The 20,183-nt window shown below is 40.4% G+C and overlaps 1 protein-coding gene across 1 annotated transcript in view; it reads right to left on the bottom strand.

The window, feature by feature from the left end:
- The window catches only part of LOC122004550, a 44,404-nt gene extending 26,735 nt beyond the window's left edge, over nucleotides 1–17,669 (bottom strand). The window contains exon 1 of the mRNA XM_042559421.1: nucleotides 17,489–17,669. Within this exon, the coding sequence (XP_042415355.1) occupies nucleotides 17,489–17,669 (181 nt within the window). The remainder of the gene's footprint in view (nucleotides 1–17,488) is intronic.
- Between the last annotated feature and the right edge of the window lie 2,514 nt (nucleotides 17,670–20,183).

Genomic DNA, 20,183 nt, shown 5'->3' with positions numbered 1-20,183 from the left:
TAAAAGGGCAAAATGAGCATAGCCTAGGTCTAGGAGCACAAAGGTCATCTAATGGCCATAGGGGTTTGGGATACAAACCAAAGGCTAAGAAGGATGTAATCTCTTACCACAGGGTTCCATATAATTATGGAACCAACCCTAGGTCTAGTGGTCAAGCCAAAAATACAAGGGAAGTTATCCCTAAGAGTATTTTTGCAACAAATGTGACTAAGACTTCTAAGAAGTCTAAGAAAGTCACAAAGAAGGTTACAAGGGAAGCAATCTCTAGAGTTGACCTAGAAAAAGTGACCAAGACTTCTAAGAAACCAAAAAAGGTCACTAGGAAGGTATCTAGGGAAGTTATCCCTAGTGAATACCTAGAGCATCCAAGGAGCACCAATAGATTTTGGGTGCCTAGGAGCATTTTCTCTATCCCATAGATGGGTTAGAGAGTGTCAACTCTGAGAAGAAGGGTAGTTAACCCAACTTTGAAGAAATTGACACTCAAGGAGCATTTTCAAGGTTTTTGTTAACCTTTGAAAATGAAATGGATTTATTGTTAATCTTGGAAAGAGTAAAATGTGCTATAAAGGAAGAAATTTGAGATAACTTTAAATGGCACAAGAAGTCAAGTGTTAAGAAATATCAAATTGGGACTTTGGTATTGTCTTAGGAATTTAAGGCAAATCTTAGCCTTAATTTAAAGTGATTACTCTTATGGGAAAATGAAATATGCCAATATTTGAGGAATGTTTTAAATTTTTAATTGGCATAATTAATTCAAGAGATTAAAGAAATGTCAAGTTGGGTTTTGGTATTTTCCTAAGGAAATTGGGCAATCTAGGGTTTATGCTTTAGGATTAGCTAAGGGTTAAGGATACTTAGATAGATAATCTAGGTATATTTTAATTATGCAAAATCTTGCCATGTTTGGTTGCCTATTATATGCCATGACATCATGTTTTATTTGTGCATTCATGACTTATTATGAAAAACTCAAAAATACCATGTCATGACATACATACATCATGTAGTTATAGGAAATTTTCTTCTGAAAATTATTTCTTTTTGATGTATGCCATAACATTATCATGAATTATGTTATTTCCTTAAAATTAAGGACAAATGGCAGTTATCATCAAGTGGCATACCAAATGACATCCTAGGTGGATGGTCAATATCCACAAGATGCCTAGATAAATATGCATGAACCCTAGGTTAGAGCAAAACCAAAATTAACATCTCACAAAGACCTATAAGATGACTTGTATGTGTTTTATGAACAATAGATACAAGTGAGATGTTAGGAAGACGAACAAAACTCAACATGCTGAGTTAGTGCATTTCCTTGAGTTTTAAGTTCATCAAAACACATAGTTATGTGTTTTCCCATCATTGGGAAAGCTAATGTACAAGTCATGTGCATTAAGCCCAAGGAACATGGTAGGATATTGGTTTTAAAAATGTTTTTAAAATGATTTTGGAAAACCTTGGTGAAGGCTATCTTTTGATAGTAATCACCATTGAATAGTTAGACACAAACTTGAAGAAAACACTAAAGTTTTTGCAAGTTCTCAAGTTTGTGTCAATCTTTGAAACTATGATGTATTTTCATAGAAAACTATTTTTCCATGATAAATTATACCCTAAATAATGTCTACACAAATTTTTACGGTTTTTGGAATTTTGTAGAATTTTCTAGGGGTTTCTGAAATTGGCTGAAATTGAATTTCAGAAATTTCAGGCCTCCAATCAATCAGTGGATCGATTGGAGTGCCTCAATCGATCAGCCGATCGATTGAGAAGGCATTTCTCGCGAGCAGAAGCTCGCTGGATCGATCAGCCGATCGATCCAAGAAGATTGAATCGATCAGTGGATCGATTCAACAGGGTTCAATCGATTGGAACCCAACTCCAATCAATTGAAGATGCTGATTTTGGCTGGGAAAGCTTATTTCCAGCATTTTGAACCTATTTTAGTCTAGGTAACCATTCCAAACCCCTGAAAATACATTTGTATACATAAAAGGGTGTTTTCGTGTGGAAAACAAGGATGGATTGGTTAAGGAAGGCTAAGTTGAAGTTTAGGCTGAGGTTTGTTTCAAATTTTGAATATTTGAACCTCAAAACTTCTAAAATTGGGTTTCCTAAAGTTTTGGGGATTCCAAGTCATTGTTGGTGCAATGACAAAAGTTACCACCATGTCTTTATGGGGAGGGACTCTTTAAAGACATAAAAATTATTTTTCATGAACCTTGGAATGTGGTTAACCTTCCGTTAAGAACATGCTCAAGGTTGAGCGTTTGAAATTTAATGAGGAGTGGATATCCTCATTGTTCAAGTGGTTTCAAGTGGATAATGCTCAAGGATGGGCATTTGCCTACATTGGGGGAAAATGTAGGGTTAAGGTTAATGAAGGGTATGAGACCTTCATTATCGTGCTGATCACAACGAGTGAAGTAGTGAACGACGATGAGCAACTCTTCAGGGGGAGAGTTTTCAACAAGTGAATCTGTTGATGTGTGCCCAAAAATGGGGCATGGTTTGATGTGTGCCAATAGGGGGAGAATGAAAGGGAGTAAGTTAGGCTTTTATCACCTAGAGGGAGTTTGCCCTCTTAGGAGGAGAATGAAGGGCTTAACTTATGTATTCATTACCTAGTGGCATAAAAAAGGTTTAGGCTATGGGATTAGCCTAACTTACATGTGGTATTGTAAGTGATAGTGTTGGTATTGTCAAACATCAAAAAGGGGGAGATTGTTGGTGCAACATTCCTCAGGTCAAGGTTGACCTGGTTGACCAAGCTTGAGTCTTGGTTTGGATTTCGATGTTTGACACTGCAAGGTTGATTGAAGAAGAGTCAAGTAGGTCAAGGATGACCGGATACTTGACTGGGAAGTCCTAACTGGGATGTTAGGCAGGAGGAAAATCCTGGTGAGTGAATCCAGGTGAAAGACCTAGTGAGTGAAGCTAGGCAATTGGAAAGTCCTAGTGAGTGAAGCTAGGCAGGAGAAAAATCCTGGTGAGTGAAGCCAGGTGAAAGACCTAGTGAGTGAAGCTAGGCAATTGGGAAAGTCCTGATGAGTGAAGCCAGGCAAGAGAAATCCAGATGGGTCAAGGTTGACCAGACATCTGGTGAGAGTCCAAGTAGGTTAAAGAGATTGACCGGATACTTGGCACGAGGAAGAAAAGTCCAAGTAGGTCTTAGGGAGTGACCGGATACTTGGCAAAAAGAGAAAAGTCCAAGTGGGTCAAAGGGATTGACCAGACACTTGGTGAGAGAGTCTTAGCTGGTCAAGGGTGGCCGGATGCTAGGTCTTATGTACCAACAAGTCATGGTTGACTAGATGTTGGTTTAGGGGGCTTTGGGCTTGGTTTTGGGCAAAAACCAAGAACTGGATTGATCAGCCGATTGATCCAGCAGGTTTAGATTGATCCGTGGATTGATCCAGCAGGTTTGGATTGATCCGTGGATCGATCTAGCAGATCTGGATCGATCGGCCGATCGATCCGGTGAGTCCCCGCGAACAGAACCCCTCTGGATCGATCGGTGGATCGATCCAGAGGTCCCAATCGATCAGTGGATCGATTGGGAGCTGCTGTTTATGCGCGATAAGCCCTGGATCGATCCACCGATCGATCAAGGCTATTCCAGAGAGCACAGAGGCGCTCTGGATCGATCCATGGATCGATCCAAAGCCTCCCCGATCGATTGGGAGCAATCCAATCGATCGGGATCCGACCGTTGGCGTCGATTTAAGTCGCAGGCGTTCATTTCCTTCGACGGAACTTCACCGATTCATTCCAGATTCATCACAGCTCCTCCCCAGCACTCTCTAAGCTCCTCACCGCCAGTTCTTGAAGGTTCTTGGAGGTTCATCCAAGTCAAGAGGCGAGTTGCAACGAGAAGAAGAAGAAGCTAGGGTTTTTACTGCATCTCTTGTAAGCTTTTGCTTATTCTTTACTACCCTTTCTTCTACTTGTATTGAGAGTCTTGTAGGGCTTCTCCGCCTTCGGTAGTTACCGAAAAGGAGTGTTTATTAGTGGAGGTGTGTGTGTGTGCATGGATCCTTGGACTAGTCACCTCTTATGAGGTGGATACCAAGTAAAATCCTATTGTTAGCATTGTTGTAGTTTGTTTCTTTGTATTCCGCTGCGCATCACTTTGAAGAAACAAGCAACGAAGCACGATGAACACACGCGAAGCTATTCACCCCCCCCCCTCTAGCTACTTTTCGGTCCTAACAAGTGGTATCAGAGCAAGGTTGCTCTTCACCGGAATCACCGCCGGAAGGGGCAAACATAACAAGCAAAGCTAGAGGGTGAAGAAGTTGGAGCAAATTCATCAAAGTCAAAGAATTCAAGAAGCTCAACTTCAAGATACAATTCCAAGATGGACTTGGATTTGATACAAGGGTGGCTCCACCATACACATCCACAAGCTTCGATTCTTGGAGATCAAGAATTGAAAATTTCTTGATGATGGAGATAGAGCAATGGTTTGCTCTAATGGAAGGTTTTAAGGCTCCAAGGAATTCAAAGGGCAAAGTTCTCAAAAGGAGCAAATGGAGCCAAGAACAAATCCAAAGATGTGAGGCCAATGACAAAGTGACCAAGCTTTTGGTCAATCTATTGCCGAGCAACATCTTGGAGAAAATTGGAGAAGTTGAAGATGCCAAAGAGCTATGGAGCAAATTGGAAAAGGCTCATGAGATCCCCTCCACTGTACCTAACCAAGAAGAATCCAAAGAGGGTGACTCATTGGAGCAAGATCAAGAGGAGGACTCCGAAGTTGAGAGATGCTCAACTTCCGAAGAAGAGGAAATCCAAGAAGCTTCATTCTCAAGGGAGTGTAATCAAAAGAGCAAGGAATGAGCATATTCCTTGTTTCATGTACAAGAGGATGAAGAAGAAGGTGAAGCCTCCACCTCTAGGATTGAGGGGGAGCAACTCTTGGTGACACCGGATCAAGAAGAAGGAGAATCCTCCACATCCGGGTCAAGAGAAGAAGAGGATGAAGAAGCTTCCACCTCCACAAGTCAAGATAAATCAATTGGAGGGAAATCGATTTCGGATCAAGAGGAAGCTTCTACATTCATATCAAATGGAGGAACAAGTGCCACCCCTACACAAGAAGGTATAAATAGTTCAATTAATAATAAGAATCATATTATATGTTTTGAATGTAAGGAACATGGGCACTACAAAAGCAAGTGCCCTAAATTGGCCAAGAAGAAGGGTCAAGTGGCACCTAAGGGCAAGGAGAAGCCAAAGGAGACCATCCCCGGAACAAAGAAGAGCAAGGAGCACATTGTGTGCTTCTCTTGCAATCAAAGGGGCATTACGGAGTCAATGCCTAAGGGGAAGAAGATGGTCAAGGCTCAAGGAGGAAACAAGTCAAGGGGAGCCTCTAAGGTAAAAAGGAATGTAACTTTTATTGAGCCTATCCCTTTATATTATGGTAAAAAGCATGCTAGTTCTAACTTATATCATTTTAATGTTATTTACCATAAGAATAGAGAGCATGGTAAAATTAAGGAAAATAATGTAGCTTACCATGCTAAAACTACCACACCTAGGATTAGGAAGGTAGATAAAAATCTAGGCAATCACACTAAGGACCTTAGCTACAAGCCTAGAAATAAAAATGCTCATAAATTTAATGGAAAACCAAAAACTAAGGACTTAGTGATAGAAAATCAAGTCTTGAGGTCAAGGCTTGATAAAATGGAAAAGCCCCTAAAAAGGATGGAAAATATCCTAAAAGGGCAAAATGAGCATAGCCTAGGTCTAGGAGCACAAAGGTCATCTAATGGCCATAGGGGTTTGGGATACAAACCAAAGGCTAAGAAGGATGTAATCTCTTACCATAGGGTTCCATATAGTTATGGAACCAACCCTAGGTCTAGTGGTCAAGCCAAAAATACAAGGGAAGTTATCCCTAAGAGTATTTTTGCAACAAATATGACTAAGACTTCTAAGAAGTCTAAGAAAGTCACAAAGAAGGTTACAAGGGAAGCAATCTCTAGAGTTGGCCTAGAAAAAGTGACCAAGACTTCTAAGAAACCAAACAAGGTCACTAGGAAGGTATCTAGGGAAGTTATCCCTAGTGATTACCTAGAGCATCCAAGGAGCACCAATAAATTTTGGGTTCCTAGGAGCATTTTCTCTATCCCATAGATGGGTTAGAGAGTGTCAACTCTGAGAAGAAGGGTAGTTAACCCAACTTTGAAGAAATTGACACTCAAGGAGCATTTTCAAGGTTTTTGTTAACCTTTGAAAATGAAATGGATTTATTGTTAATCTTGGAAAGAGTAAAATGTGCTATAAAGGAAGAAATTTGAGATGACTTTAAATGGCACAAGAAATCAAGTGTTAAGAAATACCAAATTGGGACTTTGGTATTGTCTTAGGAATTTAAGGCAAATCTAAGCCTTAATTTAAAGTGATTACTCTTATGGGAAAATGAAATATGCCAATATTTGAGGAATGTTTTAAATTTTTAATTGGCATAATTAATTCAAGAGATTAAAGAAATGTCAAGTTGGGTTTTGGCATTTTCCTAAGGAAATTGGGCAATCTAGGGTTTATGCTTTAGGATTAGCTAAGGGTTAAGGATACTTAGATAGATAATCTAGGTATATTTTAATTATGCAAAATCTTGCCATGTTTGGTTGCCCATTATATGCCATGACATCATGTTTTATTTGTGCATTCATGACTTATTATGAAAAACTCAAAAATACCATGTCATGACATACATACATCATGTAGTTATAGGAAATTTTCTTCTGAAAATTATTTCTTTTTGATGTATGCCATAACATTATCATGCATTATGTTATTTCCTTAAAATTAAGGACAAATGGCAGTTATCATCAAGTGGCATACCAAATGACATCCTAGGTGGATGGTCAATATCCACAAGATGCCTAGATAAATATGCATGAACCCTAGGTTAGAGCAAAACCAAAATTAACATCTCACAAAGACCTATAAGATGACTTGTATGTGTTTTATGCACAATAGATACAAGTGAGATGTTAGGAAGACGAACAAAACTCAACATGCTGAGTTAGTGCATTTCCTTGAGTTTTAAGTTCATCAAAACACATAGTTATGTGTTTTCCCATCATTGGGAAAGCTAATGTACAAGTCATGTGCATTAAGCCCAAGGAACATGGTGGGATATTGGTTTTAAAAATGTTTTTAAAATGATTTTGGAAAACCTTGGTGAAGGCTATCTTTTGATAGTAATCACCATTGAATAGTTAGACACAAACTTGAAGAAAACACTAAAGTTTTTGCAAGTTCTCAAGTTTGTGTCAATCTTTGAAACTATGATGTATTTTCATAGAAAACTATTTTTTCATGATAAATTATACCCTAAATAATGTCTACACAAATTTTTACGATTTTTGGAATTTTGTAGAATTTTCTAGGGGTTTCTGAAATTGGCTGAAATTGAATTTCAGCAATTTCAGGCCTCCAATCGATCAGTGGATCGATTGGAGTGCCTCAATCGATCAGCCGATCGATTGAGAAGGCATTTCTCGCGAGCAGAAGCTCGCTGGATCGATCAGCCGATCGATCCAAGAAGATTGAATCGATCAGTGGATCGATTCAGCAGGGTTCAATCGATTGGAACCCAACTCCAATCAATTGAAGATGCTGATTTTGGCTGGGAAAGCTTATTTCCAGCATTTTGAACCTATTTTAGTCTAGGTAACCATTCCAAACCCCTGAAAATACATTTGTATACATAAAAAAGAGTGTTTTCGTGTGGAAAACAAGGATGGATTGGTTAAGGAAGGCTAAGTTGAAGTTTAGGCTGAGGTTTGTTTCAAATTTTGAATATTTGAACCTCAAAACTTCTAAAATTGGGTTTCCTAAAGTTTTGGGGATTCCAAGTCATTGTTGGTGCAATGACAGAAGTTACCACCATGTATTTATGGGGAGGGACTCTTTAAAGACATAAAAATTATTTTTCATGAACCTTGGAATGTGGTTAACCTTCCGTTAAGAACATGCTCAAGGTTGAGCGTTTGAAATTTAATGGGGAGTGGATATCCTCATTGTTCAAGTGGTTTCAAGTGGATAATGCTCAAGGATGGGCATTTGCCTACATTGGGGGAGAATGTAGGGTTAAGGTTAATGAAGGGTATGAGACCTTCATTATCGTGCTGATCACAACGAGTGAAGTAGTGAACGACGATGAGCAACTCTTCAGGGGGAGAGTTTTCAACAAGTGAATCTGTTGATGTGTGCCCAAAAATGGGGCATGGTTTGATGTGTGCCAATAGGGGGAGAATGAAAGGGAGTAAGTTAGGCTTTTATCACCTAGAGGGAGTTTGCCCTCTTAGGAGGAGAATGAAGGGCTTAACTTATGTATTCATTACCTAGTGGCATAAAAAAGGTTTAGGCTATGGGATTAGCCTAACTTACATGTGGTATTGTAAGTGATAGTGTTGGTATTGTCAAACATCAAAAAGGGGGAGATTGTTGGTGCAACATTCCTCAGGTCAAGGTTGACCTGGTTGACCAAGCTTGAGTCTTGGTTTGGATTTCGATGTTTGACACTGCAAGGTTGATTGAAGAAGAGTCAAGTAGGTCAAGGATGACCGGATACTTGACTGGGAAGTCCTAACTGGGATGTTAGGCAGGAGGAAAATCCTGGTGAGTGAAGCCAGGTGAAAGACCTAGTGAGTGAAGCTAGGCAATTGGGAAGTCCTAGTGAGTGAAGCTAGGCAGGAGAAAAATCCTGGTGAGTGAAGCCAGGTGAAAGACCTAGTGAGTGAAGCCAGGCAAGAGAAATCCAGATGGGTCCAGGTTAACCAGACATCTGGTGAGAGTCCAAGTAGGTCAAAGAGATTGACCGGATACTTGGCACGAGGAAGAAAAGTCCAAGTAGGTCTTAGGGAGTGACCGGATACTTGGCAAGAAGAGAAAAGTCCAAGTGGATCAAAGGGATTGACCAGACACTTGGTGAGAGAGTCCTAGCTGGTCAAGGGTGACCGGATGCTAGGTCTTATGTACCAACAAGTCATGGTTGACTAGATGTTGGTTTAGGGGGCTTTGGGCTTGGTTTTGGGCAAAAACCAAGAACTGGATTGATCAGCCGATTGATCCAGCAGGTTTGGATTGATCCGTGGATTGATCCAGCAGGTTTGGATTGATCCGTGGATCGATCCAGCAGATCTGGATCGATCCGTGGATCGATCTAGAAGATCTGGATCGATCGGCCGATCGATCCGGTGAGTCCCCGCGAACAGAACCCCTCTGGATCGATCGGTGGATCGATCCAGAGGTCCCAATCGATCAGTGGATCGATTGGGAGCTGCTGTTCATGCGCGATAAGCCCTGGATCGATCCACCAATCGATCCAGGCTATTCCAGAGAGCACAGAGGCGCTCTGGATCGATCCAAAGCCTCCCCGATTGATTGGGAGCAATCCAATCGATCGGGATCTGACCGTTGGCGTCGATTTAAGCCGCAGGCGTTCATTTCCTTCGACAGAACTTCACCGATTCATTCCAGATTCATCACAGCTCCTCCCCAGCACTCTCTAAGCTCCTCACCGCCAGTTCTTGAAGGTTCTTGGAGGTTCATCCAAGTCAAGAGGCGAGTTGCAACGAGAAGAAGAAGAAGCTAGGGTTTTTACTGCATCTCTTGTAAGCTTTTGCTTATTCTTTACTACCCTTTCTTCTACTTGTATTGAGAGTCTTGTAGGGCTTCTCCGCCTTCGGTAGTTACCGAAAAGGAGTGTTTATTAGTGGAGGTGTGTGTGTGTGCGTGGATCCTTGGACTAGTCACCTCTTATGAGGTGGATACCAAGTAAAATCCTATTGTTAGCATTGTTGTAGTTTGTTTCTTTGTATTCCGCTGCGCATCACTTTGAAGAAATAAGCAACGAAGCACGACGAGCACACGCGAAGCTATTCACCCCCCCCCCCCTCTAGCTACTTTTCGGTCCTAACAAGCAGGACAAAGTCATACAAGATAATAGCCACGGACAGGTTAGGTCGGATCTTGACCTTCTCATCACTTGGGTAGCAATGATGCCTTGGTAGATGTCACTCATTGCTTATGTATCTAAATGTTGATTTAGGTACATTGCCAACGTTACGAGAACCTATTGGGTCACACACAAAGAACAAGTAGATTTGGAAATGGATTCATATGATGAATCATTGGATTAAGTCTTATCCGAATTAGACTTATTGAGTTAGACTCAATTGGATCTAATTGTTAGATTAAGTTCAATTCAAACTAGACTCAAGGAGTCAATTCAAATTAATGAAATGTGATTCATTGAATTTGAAATTGCATGAGATTAATTGAGTAAGACTCGATTGAATTAGACTTGAGTTAGATTCAAGTGAATTAGACTTGTGTTAGACTCAAGTGAGGAGACTTGAGTTAGACTCAAGTGAGGATTAATGGAGAGATTTATTAAATTTCAAAATTCAATGATTCATTTCATTCAATTTTCAAAATTCAATTTGAAATGAGGAGTTCCAAGTGTGGTCCTTAATGGAGTGTAAATGTTCATTAAGGCTATTAATACTAATTAAGTGTTTTTATTGGATGAAAATACTTAAGCAATTTCTCTTCCATTTTTTTTTACGGAGATCTTCATTCTCATTGCTCCTCTCCTCTCTTGGCCGAAATCCACTCCATAGGTTGCTAGCACAACCTTTCTCCATCTTGTGAGTTTGTGAGACAAACGAACGCTTGTTCGTGTGGATACCGTAGAGGCGCAAACGTGAGATCATGCTGTGATCCGAGCTGTCGAGAGTCCTTGAGCACGCACCAAAGGTATAATATAATCTCTCATGCTATGTTAGAAAACTTAGTATATGTAGGAATTTCTCTTTCTTTTCGCATGGATCTTCTGGAGGAACTAGTGTTTTCCGCTGCGTATTTGCGTGTTTAGCGCATCTAGTTCCTTACAGTTTAGGACTTGATTATTTTACTCCATCAATAAATATTTTTACTCCATTTCAAATGGAACACATGTCCACAATGTCTAACCTCCAATTGGTATATATATCTAGTATATGTTCTTGTTTATATGAGGCTGATGACGATGATCCACAAGAGGACAATCACGGAGATGATGAAGAGGTTATTGTTGGTGCAACCTTAGGTCAAGGTTGACCTGGTTGACCTGACTCGAGTTGTATTTTGATGTTTGACTTAGGAAGATTGTTGGTGCAACCTTAGGCCAAGGTTGACCTAGTTGAGTTGTATTTTGATGTTTGACACTCATGGAAGAGTTGTATTCTTGATATGGGACAAGAATAGATGTTTGGGAGATTATTGGTGCAACCGTAGGTCAAGGTTGACCTGGTTGACCTGATTCGGGAAAAAGTCCAAGTATGGAGACTTGGCAACGGAAAAGTCCAAGCAGGGAGCTTGGCACTCGAAAAGTCCAAGTATGGAGACTTGGCACTGGAAAAGTCCAAGCAGGGAGCTTGGCACGCGAAAAGTCCAAGTATCGAGACTTGGCACGCGAAAAGCCCAAGTATGGAGACTTGTCACGGGAAAAGTCCAAGTATGGAGACTTGGCATGGGAAAAGTCCAAGTATGGAGACTTGGCACTGGAAAAGTCCAAGTATGGAGACTTGGCACGGAGAATTCCAAGCAGGGAGCTTGGCACGAGGGAAAGTCCTAACTGGGATGTTAGGCAGTTGGAAAGTCCTGGTGAGTGAAGCCAGGCAGTGGGAAAGTCCTAACTGGAATGTTAGGCAGTGTGGAAAGTCCTGGTGAGTGAAGCCAGGCAGTGGGAAAGTCCTAACTGGGATGTTAGGCAGTGTGGAAAGTCCTGGTGAGTGAAGCCAGGCAGTGAGAAAGTCCTAACTGGGATGTTAGGCAGTGTGAAAACCCTAGTGAGTGAAGCTAGGTGAAAGTCCTGGTGAGTGAAGCCGGGCAAGGGAAAATCCAGATGGATCAAGGGTGATCGGACATCTGGTGATGGGAAGTCCAAGTAGGTCATAGGAGTGACCGGATACTTGGTACGGAGAGAAAAGTCTAAGTGGGTCAAAGGGATTGACCGGACACTTAGCGGGGAGTCCTAGCAGGTCAAGGGAGTGACCGGATGCTAGGCGCAATGTACCAACAAATCAAGATTGACCGGATGTTGGTTTGGACTTGGTTTGGGCGAAAACCATGAGCTGGATCGATCTGGTGATCGATCCAGTGATGAGAATATTGATCGGTCTGGTGATCGATCAGTAACACATCAGTAGCATATTGTGTGATAACTGATCGGTCTAGTGACCGATCGAGTCGATACGCTGGTCGACAGAGCGGATTGGTGGGGGACCGATCGGCACAAAGCTGATCGGTCCCGGACCGATCAGAAGTCTGATCGATCCGTGGACCGATCAGATGTTCTGATCGGTCCATGGACCGATCGGGGACCCGGGGAAGCCCCGATCGGTCCACGGATCGATCAGGAGTTCTTAGCAGATTAGCTAGTTCCTTCATTTCTTCTTCCCGGTATAAAGGATCGAGGCATCTTCGTGCTAGAACTCTCTTCTTTCTTCTCTTCTTTGAAGATTTGTGGGCTGTGATAAGAGCTCTGTTTGAGTTCCTTCCGAAAGCTTCGCGTGAGCTTCCCCGAGCTTCTGCTGTTAGGGTTTTTGAAGCTTTGTTTCATCCGGACTCCAGTCAATGAGAAAGCAAGATTGGTAGAGTGCTTGTGTATTCTTATTGTATTTCTTGCTTATTCTTTGTACTTGTACTCCTGTTTGCTGTTGCAAACAAGTGTGGCGAGGTTTCTCCACCCAGAAGGAGTTTTTATTAGCCGGTTTTCCGGGGACTCATCCACCGACGGATTGATTGGGTTCGTCCACCTTACGGACACGCCGAGGAGTAGGAGCATCATCTCCGAACCTCGTACATCGCTGTGTTAAGGTTTGATATTCTTCCTTTCGTTTCTAGTTTATTTTTCCGCTGCGCTAACGAATTGTAGGAAGAAACGAGCGATTTGGGGCGGCTATTCACACCCCCCTCTCTAGCCTAACAAGTGGTATCAGAGCGAGGTCGCTCTTCGCCGGATTAACACCCGAGGGAGCACAAGCTAGAGATGGATCAACTCGGAGAAGACATCACCATTCCACCCTTCTACGATCGCGACGACTTCGCGTATTGGAAGGTAAGGATGAAGTATTTCCTTATGACTAACATTGAAAATTGGACTTGTGTACAATTAGGTTTCACTCTTCCGATGGATAAAGAAGGAAAACCTCTTGAGAAGAAGAAGTGGACGAAGGAGCAAATCCACCAATCCATAATCAATGACGAGGTAATGAAAATATTTGAATTCTCATTATCTAACGATATATTGTGTAGGATAGATGGATACAACAAATGCCAAGGAGTTGTGGAACAACTTGGCTAAGTTCCATGAGGGGAACTCCACTTCAAGCCATGAAGAGGAGTCAAGTGAGCCAAGTAGCTCACATCATGGAGAAGAGGAATTAGAAGTTGAGGGCTACTCAACATCTAAGGAAGAAGAGGAGGAGAGTTCTTCTTCAAGAATGGAGCAAGAGGAAGAAGCTTCTATCTCCGGAAGGGATGAAGAAGAAAGCATACATCCCACCTCAACCCTAGGTAACTCAAGCATTTCAATTTCAAATAAATTACACATAATGTGCTTTGAGTGTAGGGAGTATGGACATTACAAGAGTAAATATCCAAAGAGGGTTAGAAAGACTCCACCGGCACCAAAGGTCAAGGAAGCCGGAGTCCCAACACGGAAGGGCAAGGAGCACGTGGTGTGCTTCCAATGCAAGCGAAGGGGACATTATCGGATGTCCGAGAGGGAGGCAATCTCACAAGGACAAGAGATCGAGCACATGTATAGGGGGAGCTAGGGCAAACCCTAAGGTAATCTCTAAGGCACATTCTTGCAATTCTAGTAGGATGCATGCTAGTAGCCTTATTGCTATTGTCAAGAATGATAAGCATGTTAATTATAGAAATTGATACACATGCTTAGGTGCCAAACATGTGAGCCTAGATAAGGATAACACTAGGAAAGCCAACCCTAGAATTAACTCATCTAAGGCTAAGGAAAATCTAGGTAGAAATCCCAAATCATCTAGACATATGCCTAGGAATACCTCAAAGAAAAATGATAAATTAAAGCTTGAGGTATTAGAGAAAGAAAATCAAGTCTTGAGGTCAAGACTTGACTCTCTAGAAAAGGCTCTTGGGGATTTGACTCTAGGGTTTAAGGGTCAAAAACCAATGTCCAAGGACAAGAAAGGTTTGGGTCACAAACCTAAGTCGCAAGTGGTCAAGCCCACTTATCATAATGTTCCATTCGATTATGGAACAAAATCTAGGGCTAGGAAGACCATCACCAAGGTCATAAGGGGAGTCACCCCTAGAGTTGATCTTGATGAGTCCCAAATGACCAAGGCTTCAAAGCCTAGGAGGGTCATTAGAAGGGTTGCTAGGGAAGTCATCCCTAGTGAATACTTAGTGAACCCAATGAGCTCCAATAGGTATTGGGTTCCTAGGAGCGTGATTTCATCACGCTAGATGAGTTAGGGTGTGCCAACCTTACTTGAATAGGTAGTTAACCTAATAATGGCAAAAGGTGGCACTTTAGGAATTTTCAAGGTGCAATCAAGCCTTGAAAATGAAAGTGAATATTATTCCTAAGGTGATTAGAATGTGCCAACCACATTTGAGGAATTTTCTAGAATCAATCTAGTTGGCACATAGTGATCTAAAAGTCTTGAGGATATGATTTTAGGTCTATTACACTTAGGAATATAGAAATTATGGCAAAATGGTCAAAATTATCAAAAATGGCAACTAAGGCTAGAATTAGGTATTTTCTATACCTTTATGTGCTATTTGCCATATATTGTTTGTCATATGTCATATCATGACATCATATTTATTTTATGATCATTTAAAATGTCATGATAATGCTTAGGTTATTTATATGTCATGTTTTATTTAAGTTTCATACTTTATGCCATGACATCATGACATTGGCACATGTTATTATGTATGATATCATTTTATGTCATGTCATCATTTCTTGCATTAATAATCAATTGAATTGATTTAAGGATGAAAAACACATTTTGATATTGAGATCAAATTTGTGTTTAGAAAATGCATGAGACCTTAGTCTAAGATACCTAAACCCATATCTCACATCAAAATTGCCATGGATGTGTTTGATACACTTTAGATGTGTGTGAGATATTAGGATCATGAATTAGGATCAAGGTGCATAGTTCTTGTACCTAGATGAGCCTAATTCAAGAAATGGAGGATTATAGGGAAAACTTGTGTACAAGTCATGTACATATAGTCCTAAGATTATGATCTAAATTAAAGGTTTAAAATCATTTTAAAATTGATTTGAAAAACCTTGATGAAGCTTTCCTAGTGATAGCATTCATCATTGAACATTATGATACAAAGTTGAGTTAAACTTGAACTATTTCAAAGTTTTTGAACTTTGTATCAAGATTGAAAAATGGAAGTTATTTTCATAGAAAACTATTTTTCCATGATAGTGTATGATATGAGGAATGTATCCTCAAAGTTTCGTAATTTTTGGAATTTTCTTGAATTTATTAGGAGTTTCTGATTTTCCGGAAGGGGAAATCAGAAGTTCTGATTTCAGTGGCTGGATCGGTCCGGGGACCGATCCAGGGAAGATCTGATCGGTCTGCGGACCGATCCAGAGTATTGTGGATCGGTCTGCAGACCGATCCAGTGAGTTCCAGTAGCACGAGTGCGATCTGGTGAAGGGCTGGGGACCGATCAGGCGTGCTGAATTTCGATTTTCACTGTTGTCTGAAATTTCAGTTATGGAAGGTGGTGTTTTGGATTTCTAAAGGTTTGGAACTCACAAAGACATTGTTGGTGCAATGGTCAAGGGGGAGTTGACCTTTAGGGGGAGTTTTACCTAATTGTCAAGGGGGAGTTGACTTTTAGGGGGAGTTTTTACTCCTTAAGACTTTTGAGGATTAGTGATATGGGATTATCACTAAGTTGATTGTTGAGTTTAGTATCAAGGGGGAAATTAAGAGTTTCAATGAAAAGTATGGGACTTTCATTAGGAAGAAACTCTTGACCTTGATACCCTTCTTTTTCTTTTTGGTTGTGTCAAAAAGGGGAGAGTGTTCATTGGAGAATTATTGGAGAACCCAAGTTAGGTTATCGGGTTAACCTAAGCTAGGGAAAGAATGTCAAAGAATGTTCAAGAAAAGAACATTGGAATTCTTTTTGATGTGTGTCAAAAAGGGGGAGAATTATTGGAGAACCCAAGTTAGGTTATCGGGTTAACCTAAGGGGAGAATGTCCAGAGAATGTTCAAGGAAAGAACATTGGACATTGGAAGATGGTTGGAAAACCTAAGTTAGGTTATCGGGTTAACCTAACTTGATTATGGGTTTTGTCAAACATCAAAAAGGGGGAGATTGTTGGTGCAACCTTAGGTCAAGGTTGACCTGGTTGACCTGACTCGAGTTGTATTTTGATGTTTGACTTAGGAAGATTGTTGGTGCAACCTTAGGTCAAGGTTGACCTAGTTGAGTTGTATTTTGATGTTTGGCACTCATGGAAGAATTGTATTCTTGATATGGGACAAGAATAGTGTTTGGGAGATTATTGGTGCAACCGTAGGTCAAGGTTGACCTGGTTGACCTGATTCGGGAAAAAGTCCAAGTATGGAGACTTGGCAACGGAAAAGTCCAAGCAGGGAGCTTGGCACTCGAAAAGTCCAAGTATGGAGACTTGGCACTGGAAAAGTCCAAGCAGGGAGCTTGGCACGCGAAAAGTCCAAGTATGGAGACTTGGCACGGGAAAAGTCCAAGTATGGAGACTTGGCACGGGAAAAGTCCAAGTATGGAGACTTGGCACTGGAAAAGTCCAAGTATGGAGACTTGGCACGGAGAATTCCAAGCAGGGAGCTTGGCACGAGGGAAAGTCCTAACTGGGATGTTAGGCAGTTGGAAAGTCCTGGTGAGTGAAGCCAGGCAGTGGGAAAGTCCTAACTGGGATGTTAGGCAGTGTGGAAAGTCCTGGTGAGTGAAGCCAGGCAGTGGGAAAGTCCTAACTGGGATGTTAGGCAGTGTGGAAAGTCCTGGTGAGTGAAGCCAGGCAGTGAGAAAGTCCTAACTGGGATGTTAGGCAGTGTGAAAACCCTAGTGAGTGAAGCTAGGTGAAAGTCCTGGTGAGTGAAGCCGGGCAAGGGAAAATCCAGATGGATCAAGGGTGATCGGACATCTGGTGATGGGAAGTCCAAGTAGGTCATAGGAGTGACCGGATACTTGGTACGGAGAGAAAAGTCTAAGTGGGTCAAAGGGATTGACCGGACACTTAGCGGGGAGTCCTAGCAGGTCAAGGGAGTGACCGGATGCTAGGCGCAATGTACCAACAGGTCAAGATTGACCGGATGTTGGTTTGGACTTGGTTTGGGCGAAAACCATGAGCTGGATCGATCTGGTGATCGATCCAGTGATACCGCGAATATTCTGATCGTTGCGCACAGCCTCATCGATAGCCTCGTTGAAGTCGACCGATTTGGCCTTCAATAGCTCTGCGTCTCGGTGCAAGTCGACGACGCGAGATCGAGGCCTGGCGAGGTAGATCGAAGCTGCATCCCATATCCTGTCGAGTAAGTTCCCGAAGTCGAAGGTGGCCATGGCGATCGAGACGAAACAGCGAAGAATGTGTTGGTTCAGAATCTAAGAGCAGCACCCCGACAATACACACATAAACGCTAGCTGCTTCTTCACAGGAATAAAGGATCGAGGGCATCTTCTGGGCTAGAACTCTCTTCTTTCTTCTCTTCTGTTGAAGATTTGTGGGCTGTGATAAGAGCTCTGTTTGAGTTCCTTCCGAAAGCTTCGCGTGAGCTTCCCCGACTGGAACAGCTGCTGCTGTTAGGGTTTTTGAAGCTGCTGCTTCATCCGGACTCCAGTCGACGAGAAAGCAAGATTGGTAGAGTGCTTGTGTATTCTTATTGTATTTCTTGCTTATTCTTTGTACTTGTACTCCTGTTTGCTGTTGCAAACAAGTGTGGCGAGGTTTCTCCACCCAGAAGGAGTTTTTATTAGCCGGTTTTCCGGGGACTCATCCACCGACGGATTGATTGGGTTCGTCCACCTTACGGACACGCCGAGGAGTAGGAGCATCATCTCCGAACCTCGTACATCGCTGTGTTAAGGTTTGATATTCTTCCTTTCGTTTCTAGTTTATTTTTCCGCTGCGCTAACGAATTGTAGGAAGAAACGAGCGATTTGGGGCGGCTATTCACACCCCCCTCTCTAGCCGAGTACGAACGATCCTAACAGTTAGAAATGATGCAGATAATGACGCTATAGTCTAACAATCACACGAGCAGAATACGAATGGTAGAATTCCTTTTCTTAGACGATTCCTCTCACATCGAAATTATCAACGACCGATATGTGGTACCGATTAAATATAATTTGTAGCATATTTGATAAATATTTTTATATTTAAACATGATAATTTTTCTATCAATAAATATATTTGCTGAATCCTAGAATTTTTTTTTAATTTTTATTGAAATTATTTGCTAAGTAACTTATAATATATTTAATAAATATAAATTAAAGTATTATTATTTTTAAACATATTTTATAAATTAATATTATTAATTATAATTTTAATAAAAATAATAATTTTTAAAAATTTTAAAAAGTTATAACGGAATTTAAAAAATATTTTAAAAATTAAATATTTAAAAAATTAGCACCGGGATTTAAATCTCGACTATTGAAAAAAAATACAAATGCCGGTATTTAAATCCTGATTATGTTAAAAAAATAAAAATACATGTGTCAGGATTTAAATCATAAAAATAGAAAGGGTCGGGATTTAAATCTCAATTATAAAAAAATAATAAATAATAAGTACCAGAATTTAAATCTCAGATATTAATTACTCTAACCTAATCTCATAAAAAGTTTACTTTTTATCTATTTTTTCTAAAATAAATTTACAATTCATGCTTATTTTAAGAAATTTTCCGCTTGCTTCGCACTCTCTGTTCACCTAGAATCCCACCCATGCAGAAGCAGGCATGTGCAAGTTGGTCGCCTTTGAGTTTGACCTTGGATTTATGGAAGCTCTTGCGCATTCATGAACACGGACCGTGGATGCCATGGTTGCACGACACCAAATGACAAGCTCATGTAAAATGTAATATATTAACCGGCCTGGAAATTGACTAATGCTTACTCGTCAGGTTAATACGAATGCATGTACAAGGTCATTCACAATCATGGGAGCTCTGAAAGAATTCCTTCTTATCATATATATGCATCAAGTTAAAAAAGTAAAAAATCTCTTCGGTATAAAAAAAAAATCTTTTAATAATTTTTTTCTTAGTTTTAATTATTTCATTATATATATTTCTTATCTGATCATTCATATTTTACCTTATATATAATTAAATTTTTATAAAATTTAAATTCATAAATTATTAATATGAAATAAAATTAATATTTTTCTCATCTCTTTTATTTTAATTTTTTTATTTTTTATAAACATAAAAATATTTAATTAAAAAAATTAAAGAAGGCTCCATAAACTTCTTATGAAAAAAACAAACAACCGAGGGAGCTCCATTATATCACCGTCGAATGGTGTAAAATAGTCAGTGCTCAGGACATCTCTAATGATTAGAGCTCTAAATAAACTTTTTTCATATCCCAATATATCAAATCAACAATATGAAAGCTCATTGAAATATTTTCAATGGTTAAAGTTCTAAATGTGCTTTCTTATGATCCAATTCATAGCATGAGTTGCATGATTTCAGGCATATACATCAAATTCGAGACAAAAGAGTATATTTGTATTTTCACTATTATTCTTAAACTACAAATCTCAAACCTCATATCTATAATAATTCAAGACTTTTTATTCAACTTTTTTAATTTTACAAATTTTTCATAAATCTTGCATTGAAGATGCCCTAAGTGATCATCGTGCTTTCCCTGTAAAACGCTAAGGACTCTGCCTGCATGGTTGATTCTGAAAATGAGATGAAAAAAAATAAAAATATAAGAAGATGGAATAATAATGCATAATTTCCTCGGTCCAAGGTGAGCTGGGCCATCCTCCATTGCTGTGTAACATCGAGGAATCTCATCTCCTTATGCTTCACTTGGCACAAAGTGCTTGAA

The sequence above is a fragment of the Zingiber officinale genome, chromosome 7B, assembly GCF_018446385.1.
Source record: "Zingiber officinale cultivar Zhangliang chromosome 7B, Zo_v1.1, whole genome shotgun sequence".
NCBI classification, from domain to species: Eukaryota; Viridiplantae; Streptophyta; class Magnoliopsida; order Zingiberales; family Zingiberaceae; genus Zingiber; species Zingiber officinale.
The sequence above is the reverse complement of the archived record's forward strand: the minus strand, read 5'-3'. Positions and strand labels throughout refer to the sequence as shown.